Here is a 14,495-nt window from a genome sequence, read left to right on the forward strand (position 1 = left end):
AGGGAGGCCATGTGAAGTTCAAAAAAGAGACCCATTTGGCTGAATTAAAAGAACTGCAAGACAAAAAAATAAAGCAGTACAGCATGGAACAATAATAGGGAAAATACTCAGAGGCGGACATAGAAGGTGATGAGTGACAAGCAGATGGGAAATAGAAATTAAAGGAGACCCCAACCCCCAACCTCCTGAAGCAGTCACTATATGAAAAGTCCTAAAGTTCCAAGTTTGGTAACACTGAAAAGCAGCTCTCTGACAGAGCTAGTGTGTATTTTACCATGGGACAAACTGGGTAAGCCAATGAAATATACTGCTACATTTTTAGTGCTAAACTTTTAGTTAGTGAGCGGGATGTACAGGCATCACAGGTCAATACCTGGGCTGGACCACTATGCTGCTAAAACAAATCCAGTCAAATACTGCAAGCACCCCGGAGGGTTAACAAAACAGCAGGACTGTGTCCCACATTAGCATGAGGTAATCTCATTTCCTCTAAAGCATGATGAGCACCTAGCAGCATCTGTTAGTTATACTGCTCCTTGGTGGAGCTGTTTCCACAGTTCTTCTATTTGGCAGATGGAGAAAGTTTCATTGATAAAAACTTCAGAATTTTTTCTCTTTCTCCATTTTTTTCCGTCTACCAAAAATGGCAAAGGACCATATAGCACTGACCTTAAACTTAAGAAAAGCATTATTAGAGCCAGTATGAAAGTTTTAAGGGGAAGAAAGCCAATGCTATGTTTATGTAATGATTCTGTGGTTGCTTCAAAGTAGGTCAACAGAATGAAACAGTAATTCAAATTTTAAATGTTAAAAACTGAAATAATTCTGCTAAATCACAGGTTACTTCCTAACTGTACTAACATTTAAAAAACATTGTAAATGGATAATAAGCTGAGAAATTTTGAAAATATGATTCTTTATGGGTCTGTATGGTACCACATACAAAGCCTAGTAAAGTTTTGTAAACAATATGTGAATGACCATCCTATCAAACCACACGCCAGAGAATAAACAAAAACAGAAAAATCTTTCTCCCACTTATACACCCACCTACCTCCAGTGTCCTAACACACATACCCCAGTACTCTTTAAAATAGCAAGGTAAGCTGGGTATATAAAGTATTTGTCTACCATGTGTGAAGCCCTGGGTTCTGGGTTCCATCACAATAAAATACTACAAAGCTTCAAAGCATGATTATGCATGTTTTGCTTTCTACAGAAAGTGTTGTATTATATACTCCTGCAGAAATCTTTAATGTATAATAATAATAAGAATAATAATTCTTTAATTATCAGGGCTACTTTGATGGCATAAACATTCAACTTTGTCAAAAAGACAAAAATGGGTATTTAAAACTGGATTTTAAAAGCACTACAGCTGGAAGAAGGGCCTGAAATCCCAACACTGGGCAGACTGAAGCAGAAGGTCCTAGGTTCAAGACTAGCCTCTCCAACAAAATCAGTAAGCAGTAGAGATGGACAGATTGACTGAGTAAGTCTCCTGAAATGCCTCCTCTGTTTCCTCTTATTTAATCCCCTTCCAGAAACCACAAGGAGGAAAAGAACAAAGACTCAACTGTACAGAAATGTAAAATGGCCTATGAACCAGTAACTAAATCTATCTTTAAATACCATTCAAGGTGATTTATTTACTGAAGAAAGGTTTTTCTGTTTGTGGTTCCTATTAAACACTATTTGGTAGAACATCTTAAGTGCTCTGGTGAAGGACTCCCCTCAGTCTGTACACAGAGTGCTGGATCTGTAAGCGTGTGCTGGTGTGGCTCATGCACTGAATAACAGACTTTAATTCAAGCTCACCTTCAATTTACAAAGACATAAACTGAAGGCCTGGGAACTCTTTCATGGGATGCCCAGTCCCTAATTATGTGACCTCTAACTATCCAAAGCAAACCCATAGATCTCAGGGACTCTCCCAGGCAGCACAGTCAAGTAGGAGAGGCAACTTTGGCACCGGGAACTACCCAGGTTCAATTCTACTCGTGTCTGAAGCCAGCTTGGGTATACAGAGATCCTGCCTAAAAAACAGCAGTGCCACACACTGCCCTTGCAGAAGACCATTCATTCCCAGTTCTTAGCACCAACACAGGCAGGATCACAAACACCTGTAACTGCAGCGCCAGGGAATCCAACTCATTCTTCTGACCTCCTTCTGCACCTGCACTACTTATGTACACATCTGCTCCCACTGTGGAAACCCTCAACATAAACATAACTGAATATAAATCTGGTTTTATGCCTATTAATTATGATAACTTTTTTCTTAGTGCCTCCTTAAATTTCTAGACAGATTCTGCACTTTGCTTGCCACAGTACAGGCCATTGACAGAAACTAGACAAAGGGCTAGACAAGAAATGGTTAGGTAGTAAGAAATCAGCCCTGCAAGCTAATCCTGCACTTTAAACTCCAGGCTTTAAATACAGCTTTATCTCATTGAACTTATGCTTGTAAAGGCCAAGCCTGGCTCATGAAAATGAAGTTAGGGGCCACTCCAATCTTGATGACAGCTACTCTCTTTGTACTACAAGGAGATTAAAACCTGGTAGAGCTTAAATCTAAGTGCTGCCCTCTGGCTAGTCATTCCTGGGTCTATGATTGGGGGGAGGGGGAGGGCAGGGGAATCTCTCAGGGCTTTAGGGTGTGAGCAGCTCAGTAGATCAGATGTCTGACATGTATGGAGTCTTGGGTTCCCTCCTAAAAAGAATCTTGGGGCCAGTGAGATGGTTTAAGCAGGTAAAGGTACCTGCCACACATGCCCATACACACACACACACACACACACACACACACACACACACACACACACCTACAAAATAAATGTGATGTTTAAAAACTCTCAAAGCAACAAACTGTAGACAAACAACACATGCAGCTTTAAAACAAAACAAAAAACAAAAACAGAGCCTGGTGGCATACATCTGCAATCCCAGCACTTGGGAAGCAGAAGGATCAAGAATCAAAGCCATCCTCTGCAACAGAATGAAAGCAGAAACAGTGGTAAATCTTACAGGAAAATACAAAATGCCTCCCACCTAAGGAATGAGTCCCTACCAGTTCCACCTAAATAATCCACAGGCATGCACACGAAGAATAATCTGTTTTATAAGAAAAATTAAAAGCACACATCAGAATTGTGACTGGTAATTTCACTCCAAAATTCATTCAATGTGAGACACTGTGCTTGTGCTGAAATAACACATGACTTTGCCCAAAATCAGACCTGAAAAAAATGGTTGTCTTTCCTTCCAGTGTCAGACTGAAGTCCCAGCGCTCATCCTGCCCACTCTAACAGAAAGCAGTTACAGACCGTGACTGCTTGGCTGCCAGTCTCCAACAAGAATCCTGCCACGTTTCTTTTGTTCTTGAATACAATTTAGGATGAGAACAGTATTGCTCAATGGGATACAACTTACTTCCCATGGCTAGATCCCCACAGGTCTCAAATCACAGAAAACCAGTGCTGCTGACTTCCCTAACTTGTAGAATATTCATCTAGCCACCTGCTCTTAATTATAAGCTGTAACGTTAATCAACACACACAGAAATAGTGAACTGGAAAGACACACAGCAGAAGAGATGTATGTCAGGACACAGGTCCAAAAGTGATTCTGCAACTGACTTCATGTTTCCCAAAGCGACCTGGAGAACACAAGAAGCAGCTCTGGTAACTCTGGAACAAGCAACCCCAGCTAAAGCTTCCATGATGCTGAGCCCTGATCTCCAGGTGCTGAGCATGTGTCAAGGTACGGCAAGGCACCTACCCAGCTACTTCTCAACATGTAGGGCACAGGAGGCAGACTGCCATTGAAAACAGTACAATCAAAGATGAGGAACACCACTTATAGCCACACACACCGTTTCTTTGAGAGGTGGTCTCATTATGCAACCCAGGTTGACCTCAGACTCAAAATCCCCATCTTACTGACGGCTGGCATTACAGGTATTTGTCACAGCACCAGGCTCATAGCCTTCGCCCTATCACCATGCAGAAAAGATAATTACTGGCACATCTTGTTTCCCAAAATATTAAGGGGCACAGAATACAACAACAACAAATTATAGCTCATACACTGGGGATCAGCTCCTGAATGAAGACTCACACCAGCTTATTTTCAACGTAATTTTCAACACTTTGGTGTTCTCAGAATTGCCTTGCTTTCTCACAAATAGGTCCCACCTCTCCGCTCATCAGAAATAGAATTTACCACCTACATGGACCAAGATAGACATCAGCAGCCTATTAAAAAGCACTAAAGAAAAAAAAAAAAAAACTGTCTCAGTAAGCGGCTTTTTCTGTAACCAGCCACAGAATGGAGGGGAGAAAGTCATGGAAGACTTTATCAGGAAGTGTTGACACAACATAAACATGGGCTGTGGGCAGCACACCAAGGAAGGAAACCACAATTATACCACTCTTGATTTGGATGCACTTCCACTTTAGAACTTGCAGCCAGTGCTGAGATCCTGACAAAGGCGCTGAAAGCTAGGAAGGCAAAGCGGGAGCCACACTAGAGACAAATCTTCACGGCATTAAAGTGCTCTCCATGCAAAATTCCCCCATTGCTACCCTTTTTCATTGCTACCCTCTTTTCAGTAACAAAGATGTTGTCAGAAATGACAATTTTTTGTGTCCCCTGATGATGCCTTGCTAGCATTTGGTTATAAGCCATAAAGCAGGAATAATTTCAGCCTGTCAGGAGTCTCGCTAATGCCCAGTTTCCCCCTAGAGAGAATTCCTGTCAAATCTAATGAGAGCTCCAAAGGCCCTCTCTACAATATAATGAGCACTTAGGCCATGCTGGTGATCAGGCGGCAAAAAGCATCAATTTGAGCCTGGCTACACCCTGGGGGCCAGACGTCACTAGTTTTAATAAGAATTATGATCACCAACAGCACCAAATGACTCCTCAAAACTTACTATTAACGTGTGACACTCAGAAGGATGTTTTTCAAATGTAAGACCACTTTAAACTGAATTACTACAGCACGACTTTTGCACACCACTCTGGTGAAGGATCTGTCAACATTCACAATATAAACTAAATTTTAGGGGGCTTAATACTCTACTATGAAGAACACAGTGTCTCTTAGCTTCCCACTTGTTTCAAATTACTGGTCAAATTATACACAGTGTATTATTAATGCAGACTGTCATCCAAAGAGATAGTATATACCCACAAATGTCCAAGACAGAACAGTACAGAACCCAGAGAAAACTTGGTTCACACCAGGGGTGTCTGACTTTCTCTCTACATAGTAAACAAAAAGTCACCAGAACTCAGAATTAACATACCTCTTTCTGCTTCCCCACTAACACCAGCACATCACAGGACCTAGAGGTACTTGTTCCCTAGTACAAGAGTCTGTGGGTCATTAAATCCTTCCAGTTTATGTGTTTAAGAAAAAGCTCAGTGCCCAGAATATTTAATAGAAAAGAAAAAAAGTGCCCCACAGAGTAACTTAAAAGATGCAAATTAGAATTCTTACACCAAGTTTATTTACATACTTAATTTAAATGGCCATAGACCAAAGATATTCCAGCTCACTATCATTGACTAAAAACCTCAACAAAGCACACTAGCCGCAGAAACACAGAAAAACAGCACCACATAAAGAACTCTGCAAATCAGTAAAACAAACATTTTGTGAAAGGCTCATTACATTACTGAAAGGCTCTGACTTAGCGCTATGAAAACATGTATCTGAGAACAGATCTAATGCACATAATTATGAAATCTATGATGAATTAAAAATCAAAGAATGCAGAGTTACAAAAGCAGAATTCAACTCTGAAATGGATTTGCTTAATGAAAATCTTTGAATATACGGAAGATCTGAAGGCTGAACTAATCAATTTCTCCACCATGCCCCAGCCGGTCAGCCATGCTCTTTAATTTAATGAAACAAGGGTCTGAGATGAAATAGCACATATACATCAAGTAAGAATTGTATTGTTGCACTTTGAAACGTGTCCAACTGTGCAACTTCATCTGATGATAATTTTTTAAGAGGCAATCGATTTCTAAAAGACTTATTGTACCAGCATTTTGATAAAGTGAATGTCAGCATATCTCCAGAACACTTGCACCCTGCCATTAATGCTTTCTTTGGCAGACAATGACTACTCAATTGAGGGTCCTTTGGGCTGAGCAATCATTTAGCTTTTCTTCTCTTATGAGGTCCTTAGTGTCTTGTTCCAGCTCAATACTCTTTTTATACACCATTATAGTAGCCATAAGTGTGAATTTTATGGGAACTTGCAAACTCAAGTCATTGCTAAAGCTTTCCAGTCACTAATCTTTCCATGCTTTTAAAACCACTAGAACTGAAGCACCTTCCAACATGTTTGTTGGTCGTAAAAGGACAGTTTTTTTCACCTCCAAATCTGCATCAACTGAGAAAATTTTCAAAAACATGTTTGCTAATAAGCCACTAATCCCGAGTGTCACTTTACGGAACACCAAAGCGTAAGAGCACTCCAAAAGTCATATGCTTTATTAAATCTGATGAGAGAAACTCCCAAGTACCCCTCACTTTCCACATTTTATACCCAAACATATAAAAATACTAACTATCCTAAACTCCAGTAACCACAATATTTCTGAGATCTTTAAAGGATAAGTCTATCCATGTGGAAAAGTAAATTGAGCTCAGTTCCTGTCTGCCTGTAAACATCTCCAAAGCACCTCAGCTAGTCTTGTAACCATGAAGAAGCAATCCTTGCTGCAGAGTGTTGACACAAACTTGAAGAAGGGCAGAAAAATAGCCCACAAACACCCACCACTAACATGCAGTGACTGAAGACAAAACCAGCATGGTAAAATCCTATAAACTGCTTTCTCAGCTTAACATTTATGAAACTTACCTGTTTATGCATTTCAATGTTTAATCCATATGACATTTCATAATACTGTAAAGAGAAGAACCAAGCATGTCGTTAGCTCACATTTTTGTAGTAAGAACACACACTATTACGTGAAAAGAAAGCCATCCTATCTTTGATACCTACCATCACGTAGTGCCTCTGCATTTCTGTCTTTTCACTTGCCAATTTCTCACACTCCAATTTAAGACTACGAAAACAAAACAGGCAGCTTAAGGTAAACATTATGTCACTTGTTTTAACATCTGCCTCACATATTTGCACTTTAAGCAAAAACAATTTGGAAAAGTCGTAAGCTAGGAAAACATCCTAAAAGCTGTCTTTGTATTCAATGCTGGAAAAGAAGGTGAACAAGGGGAATATCCACCAACTACTGTTCTTTTTGTTCCTGGGGCACAGATCATGTTGAGAGGGCAAGAACGAAAAAGCTATCAAAACAGACTCCTCAGCTGTCCCCATCCGACTTCTCGACTGCACCAAAGTCTGTCCTTCGCACAACCTCTACTCTCCAGCACAGGCAGTCTTCAGGTTTGAAAAACTTTACTGGGAAAGTTACTCCTATAATGACTAGTGCCTTTCAAAATCTTTTGGTTTTTGAATCCCTGCCAAAATATGACAAGCAGCCACAGCAACGAAGTGGGCTGAAGTTCTGCCCCTGTTCAGTAAACAGTGTGTGCAAGTATGCCTCGAGTTCTAGAGATTTCATCTGAAAGTAGATAAAAGGTCAAAAATCAAAAAGCCACTGACAAAATAGGAAAATTCACACCCAAGCCACCAAGCCTTGGGTTTGTCCTTTTTCTCAAGCATGACAAAAGCAAAAATCTCCTTCTAAGTTATGGCTTAGCTCCAATGAGTCAAAACCGAACAGGAGCAAAGTAAGTAACCTTTCTGGAATATTCACTATAGATGGGGGCTTTAGCAAGAATTTTCACTTACAAATCCGCTGAAAAAGATATCATTACATAAAGAACCCAGAACCGAGGTCAATGTGAATGTGATTCTATTCCCTCGGCCTATCCAAACACCCCAGTGTGGGCCACCACATTATCTACATTCTACCGCCTAATCACCCATGATGGGCACAGCTAAACGCATCTAGCCTTCCCTAATGGACTTTGTCTCAGACAACCCAATTTTCTAGTATGGCAAACAGTGATTTCAACATGGCTTTGCTTTCCTGAACGCACACTCCAGGGCTGAGCCATTGATTGAACCCATGTTTTAGTTCAGCCTGTTGCAAAATAAATAAATGAAGTGCAAATATTGACGGTTCTCATGCAACTCCAAAATACACGAAAAGGGACTCCCTGGAACAGCCGCAAATGCGCAAAGGGGAAACAATGGGAGGAGGAGGAGACAACAGAAGGGGCGGCCCAGGAAGAGCCAAGAAAGGGGGGTAACATGAATGACAGGGCTTAACTGTGACTCCACACGCCACCGCCTGGACACAAGCACTAAGTACACAGCCCTAGCAGCCTGGCCTGGTGAGAAAGGACCCCCCCCCCCAGGTGACCACCACCCCCAGCAGGTCGACACGCACCTGTGATACTGCGCCTGCAGGAACTGGAATTCCTCTTTAATCCGGTCCAGGGACTCCGGGATAGTGAACTTAAAGGGCTGGCCTGCAGCCTGGTGCGGCGTCTGCAGGTGACCAGCAAGGGGGACCAAGGAAGGAGATATGAGGGTGAGGGCGTAAAGCAGAGAAAAGTCAAGAGGAGGGGGAAGCGGATGGGACATAAACAAAAAAATAAAGTTAGAGGTGGAAAACAGAGCCCCCAACTCGAGCCCTCGGTTCACTTTAGAAAGGGAGAAAGCGGACCTTCCCGGGGCCCTAATTTCTCAAGAGGCTCAGAAGCCAAGTCTACCTCCAGCGTGGACCGAGCGTGCCCGACGCCCTGGGGGTCACCCGGCCCGGAGAGGCTGAGAAGGCCCAGGCCAGAGCTTCACCGTTCAGGGCCACCCCTCCCCAAACCGTGCGATAAAGACCCCGGGGATCGGAGAAGAAATGCCAACTCCCTCTCAGCCCCCAGTCCTGGAGTGACCGGGCTGCACTGACTAAATGTAAACAGGCGAAACGAGGGGCAAAGGCGGGATCACTCCGGCCTCGGGATAGGCGGGAGACGACTGCGAGACCCCTGTCCGCGCGTCTAGACATCCAGTAGGAGGGGGCGGGGCAGGGGGAAGCGGGGCTTCGTGGGCTCCGGAGCGGGACAGGGTCCCACCCGCGCCGGCGACTCACTGGGTGCCGGCTCTGCGGGAACATCGCTCTGGCGGCAGCCGAGGCTCTGTTCCGGGACAGCTCTATCCTCCGCGCCACTTCCAACTTGAATCCCGCCGGGAACCGCGGAGCAGCGCAGCAGGCCGGCGCGCGGGGCGCTCAGGATACAAGGCCAGGGCGCGACGGGTGCGGCCCCCGCCCTCAAGACCACATCGCGGGCGCCTCGGCCCCGCTCCTGCGAGTCTGCGCAGCGGGGGCGCCGGGTCCTACGGCGGTCCTCCACCCGGTGCCCCCCGGCCGCGCTCCCTTTGGCGGCTCACGAATGCAGGCGGGCTGTGAGTCTCCTCCTCCCTGCGGCGGCGGCCGCGCAGGTGGCGCCTTGGCTAAAACCCACGTAGACAGCCAGCGGCAAACGCCGCGTCTCAGGTCGGGAGGTCACCCGCTCCCACGACGGTGAGCTCCGGGTCACCGGAGGCTCGGCAAGCGGCGTTGCAGAGTCTCCGGGTCGGCGCGGAGCTGCGGGGACGAAGCGGGGGGTTGCGCAGGGTCGCGCCAGGACGCGCCCTCCCTCCGGTCCGCGGCTAGTGCTCGCGGTGCAGCCCCTCGGCGGCCCGCCGCTCCTCCAGCCCGGGCATCAGGCCGCCGGGCGCGCTCCGCGGCTCCAGCGCTCCCTGCGCCTGCCTTCCCCCTCCCCGACTCTTGGCGAAGGGCAGACCAGCTCCAGCCGCCGCAAAGTTCTCTCACAACCCGGGAGGCAAACGTCCACGCGACGAAGAGCGCGCTGCCGCTCGGCCTCCCTCTGCTGCCGGCCACGTCGAAGGCGAGTCCCGGCTCCTGCCCCGGGACGCGGGGTCCCCGCCGATGCTCCTGCCGCCGCCCGCGCCTCTCGCGCCGCTTACATTAACACGCGGTTTCACACTCGCTAGCAAACCAGAGCCCCGCCCGAGCCGAGCGGCGGGGGCTGCAAGCGCCAGAGCCGCCGCGGACGTGGGCGGGGCCGCGGCCGCTCAGCCAACCGCGTGCGCCGTGCCAACGTGGGGCGCTGACGCGGGCCGGCCACGGCCAGTGTTGGCCTTCGCTCCGCCCACCTCGCGCGGCCTCTGTTGGCCCGGCTCTCCGCCCACCAGCCTGCGCCCCTCCTCCGCCAGCGCGTCCTGTGCGCTCCGAGAGCCGCGGTGCCCGAGGAGCTGCGGGACGCGTAGACCAGCCAATGGGGAGCGGTCAGACGCTGAGATTGGCAAGCCGCCTCCGAAGGTCGGTGGGAAGGAGAGCGGCGAGCCGGGCTGTCAATCAAAGTAACGTGGGGCAAGTTGGGGAGCGCGCGAGTGCTCGCAAGCTCGAGCGGCCTGCGCGCCGGGGGCGAGAAAAGCGGGGGGCTGAAGTTTGCAGAAGCCTGCTGCTCGCTCCTCTTTTCCTTGAAGGAAATCTCAGTGAAAGTACCTGAGACTCACCGCGGGGTTTCTTGTTGGGGGAGGGTATGCATCTTGGTAACAAGAACAGAATGCATTTGCCTGTATTGGTTCCCTTGGTTCGGTGTTACTCTGAAGGTGAGGTTCCATTCACAACTTTGTCGGGAGCTTATTTTTCCGCGAGGTGCCTTTCCACGGACGCACGAGAAGTGAACTGTGCCTTTGATGGGAAGTGCGTGAGCATCGCAGCTGCTGGCATGCGCACACCATCGCGGGAAGACTGGACCGCTCGCTGTACAGGCTTGGAAAGATTTCGCACTACTTCGTGAAAGGTCGACCTGGCTCGGTTTGGCGGGGAAGATCCCTAAGGGGCCAGCAGTATTAGACACTCGTGTCCCACGCGCAGAAGAGATGCTTTTGCGCCCCGCGAGAAATCCGGGTTCTGATCTTGAAATGATTTCACTGTTTGGATAGGAGGGAAGTGGCCGAGAGTTTTAGGAGACTGCCCGGAGAGCACTAGTCAGTTTCAAATTTCTGGGAAATGAAAGACAATGGAATAAACGAGCGTTGAGACCTGAAACCTGCCCTTCCCCCGCCCCGATTGCATTGGTTGTACTCCTGGCAGAGGCGTGTGAACCACTGAGAGTTGGTAAATGAAGGGTCTTGTTTAATGAGGATTGACATAAGAGGAATTTCCAAGTTTTAAATAAAGGAGACATGCTATGGAACTAATGCTGAGAGTCTCCGGGTTTTGTCTGGTTCTCCAGCAGAAAACCTGCAGTATGGCCACACGTGTGCTTTCTTTAAGAGCTGTTCGTGGAGCTTTTTTTTTTTTTTTCTTCTTTCTTTATGTGAGCCACGAGTGAATGATGCTGTTTTAGCCTCCTGGTGGTAATTTCTCTGGTAAGAAAGGCACCAAGGTACAGCTTGGGCAAACATTTATCTTTTGTTGAAACCTAGTTAACAAATTTGGGACATTAATACCTCCATCCCCATTATTTTACTTTATAGAGACATACCGGAAGGAGCTTACTGAAATAGATGTGAATTTGCTTTTAACAGATTTTTTTCTTTGAAATACAGAAAAAAATAGGTAATACATTACAGTATGTGTAATGTTCTTTTTAAACATGTGTGCTACTGATATGTCTGTAAGTGCATTAATTCCAATATCAGTTATAAATGAAAAGCAAAAGAACACTATCAGCCAATCTCAGACCACAGTAAACGCTTAAACTGATTCAGTGTCGTTTGAGGTCGTTCTTTTCTCATAGAATTGGAAACAGGTTTATTTTACGCATTTTCATAGCATGCAGAGTGAAAAAGAAGAAAGACAGGCCTCTCTTTCCTTGGTTAGATTTGGTGATGTATGGGTTGGCCAAACGGGATTTTTTGAACTCCTCTGATCCTGGGTAACTAACATGTTCCTTGAAATCATCCTTCAGTGACTTGATCACAGTCCCCAGTCAGTGGCCTGACTGTATGATCAGCTCCCACGCTGGGTGGGAAGTGCTTGGGACGCCACAAGTCTATCCTTGTGCCCTACTATTAAATTTTCTCCCTGAGGTCCAGTCCCCAAGCTTTACCTATCAGGTGTCCCTTCCCTACCTGGAACACACTGATAATTAAATTTTAAAGTACTAGGTTTAGGATCAGAAGCAAAAATGTTGCTACGTGCCCACTTTCCAAATCCATTTTAACTCATTGCTTACACTCTCCACTCTTAACTGTTCAAGAAAGTGTGGCCACTCACTAGAGTTTCCAGTTTGTTGTGAGTAAAAACTAGAATTTCTCTTTCTTAACTAATGCTTTCTTCGTAGTAGCCTTTGAAACCTTCTGATTTCTTTTAAATGAATTATGGGATTGGGGGTGCATAATGATTTTAAAATTGGGAGCCCTTTGATTGCACAAAAAAGACAGGGTTTTGAATGTATCTTTCCATTCAGGTCATCTTTCTTGAGATTAGAAGAAGGCTGTGTCCTTTTTCATTCTCAAGGTCATATTTACTCTGTGATTGGCATGCTGTAATAATTATACTACAAAACTCTCATCAAACTGCATTACAGATGATGATGTTTAAGACAATCAAGTTGCTTTAATCGTATGTTTGAAATGAATAATATATGTGCAATTACCTGTAGCTTATTTAAAAGAACATGGTCTTGCTCATTAAATCTATAATTTTGATATTTCATGTTTTTGTGTGTGCTTGTTTTTTGAGACAAGGTCTCATTCTGTAGCCCAGCAAACTTAGAACTCACTGTGTAGACCAAGCTTGAATGTGTAGCTCTCCTCTTCCCACTGCTTCCCAAGTGCTGGGATTGGCTTCAGACATGTACTGCCATGCCTGGCTTTCATTTGAAATCTGTTAACAATGTTAACTATACCAGCTCTGTAGGAAATTGTGTTCGGAAAAAAATAATACCCATTTTATCCTCTGTGGGGGAGAAGCTTGTTAGTGGGTTCACTTTTTCTTGGTGCATATATAGATGTGTATTTATTCATTTCTTGCTAATTAGTTTCTCAACTCAACATAAATAATGGTTTGAAATAAATAATTGTGGCCATTTTGTCTTCTTTTGTTTTTGAGACAGGGTTTCATGTAGTCTAAGCTGGCCTCAAACTTGCCATGTGGCAAAGGATGACTTTGAACTTCTGATTCTCTTGCTTCTAGGATTATGAGAATGTCACCACACAGGGTTTGTTGCAGGCAAGGCAAGTATTCTTCCAGCTTAGCTACATCCCCAGCCTTTGTTTTGTTTTGAGCTATTTATTTATTTCTTTTAGATGGAGGTCCTGCTTGTAAATCTGCCTAGCCTGGAACTGGCTATGTAAATGCAACTGGCCTTTAAATTTCTAATGGTCCTCCTGCCTCTGCCTCCAAAATAATGGGATTATAGGCATCAGTCAACATTCTTGGGCTGGGGTGGGTTGGTTTGGTTTGAAGTGAATGTTTTCTTAAACCTAGGAATAGAGTCCAGAAGGAATTTTCTCAGCAGTACTTGTAACATTTCATTCCGACCCCATTCCTAAAGAGTGAAGGTGGAAGAGAGAAGGCAGAGGAGGAAAAGAAATCAGTAGCAGATCCATGCAGCAGTAAAACCGCAAATAAAATCACATCCAAAGAATCTCTTGTGGTTTCACACAATATGGTAAAATTAGAGATTGCAGGAAACCAACCAAATTAAACTAGGAGCATTTGAAGAGAAACCAGCAGACGTTATGAAAATTACACATTGACTGACCAGTATGCTTTTTATCAACAATTTCTTTGTTAAGATGAAGATCAAAGGGACCTGCATATGTTTTCATTTTGTTCTAACTAGAAAATTACATCCAGATGTTTAATAGTCATTTGGTTGGTTTTCAGCATTGATTAGATACGTTGGTTCTGTTTGCTTACAAGTGTGGCCGGATCATTAGCTAATGCAAAGAAATGTTTGCTGTGAGTTGCTAATTAGGGCTTTTGGAAACTCTCCATGCTCAAGAACAATTTGTACAGTGGCCAGAAGAACTTGAGGGACTTGGGGAAGTTGTTTTTCCTCGCCTGGCATGGTGGGCAAAGGCAGACAGCCCTATTCCCTAATCTCCCTGCCTAGGGGGATTGTGATGGATCCCTTAGGACAGGAGAACAAATAAATTAGGAAGAGACCACACAGGCACTCCTAAATACACAGATGAATGTGCTGTTTCTGGAACCACCACTAAGTTGTAAGGAGGAGAGGAACAGCAACAACATCTAAAAAGCTAAACATTAACATGTGGAAGATGCTTGGTGCTAATGTTATCAAATACACAGCATTTCTAAGTATGCTTTAGAGACAGATGGGAAAGCCCTTTATGATAAATGAGTGTACTTGAATTCATTACTGTAGTACTTATAATTAAAAAGGTCTCTTTTGCAATTTCAATACTTTCACAGGATAAGACACCAAACTCGAGAAAACAGGGGCTAGTGAAAGGAGA

The 14,495-nt window shown here is 45.0% G+C and overlaps 1 protein-coding gene across 18 annotated transcripts in view; it reads right to left on the reverse strand.

Moving 5' to 3' along the window:
* The window catches only part of LOC102925382 (TLE family member 1, transcriptional corepressor), a 97,112-nt gene extending 87,080 nt beyond the window's left edge, over nucleotides 1–10,032 (reverse strand). For 6 of the 18 annotated variants that reach the window (XM_076564388.1, XM_015999945.3, XM_015999934.3 and 3 more), the window contains exons 1-4: nucleotides 9,142–10,030; nucleotides 8,443–8,543; nucleotides 7,029–7,092; nucleotides 6,885–6,929 (exon numbers count right to left, since the gene is read on the reverse strand). In XM_076564388.1, coding sequence (XP_076420503.1) covers nucleotides 6,885–6,929; nucleotides 7,029–7,092; nucleotides 8,443–8,543; nucleotides 9,142–9,165 — 234 coding nt within the window. In that variant the 5' untranslated portion in view covers nucleotides 9,166–10,030. Of the gene's footprint in view, nucleotides 1–6,884; nucleotides 6,930–7,028; nucleotides 7,093–8,442; nucleotides 8,544–9,141 lie in introns of those variants that run through there. The other 12 variants (XM_015999938.3, XM_015999940.3, XM_076564384.1 and 9 more) reach the window with 7 other exon arrangements.
* Between the last annotated feature and the right edge of the window lie 4,463 nt (nucleotides 10,033–14,495).

This window comes from Peromyscus maniculatus, chromosome 2 (assembly GCF_049852395.1).
Source record: "Peromyscus maniculatus bairdii isolate BWxNUB_F1_BW_parent chromosome 2, HU_Pman_BW_mat_3.1, whole genome shotgun sequence".
In the NCBI taxonomy this organism is placed as follows: Eukaryota; Metazoa; Chordata; class Mammalia; order Rodentia; family Cricetidae; genus Peromyscus; species Peromyscus maniculatus.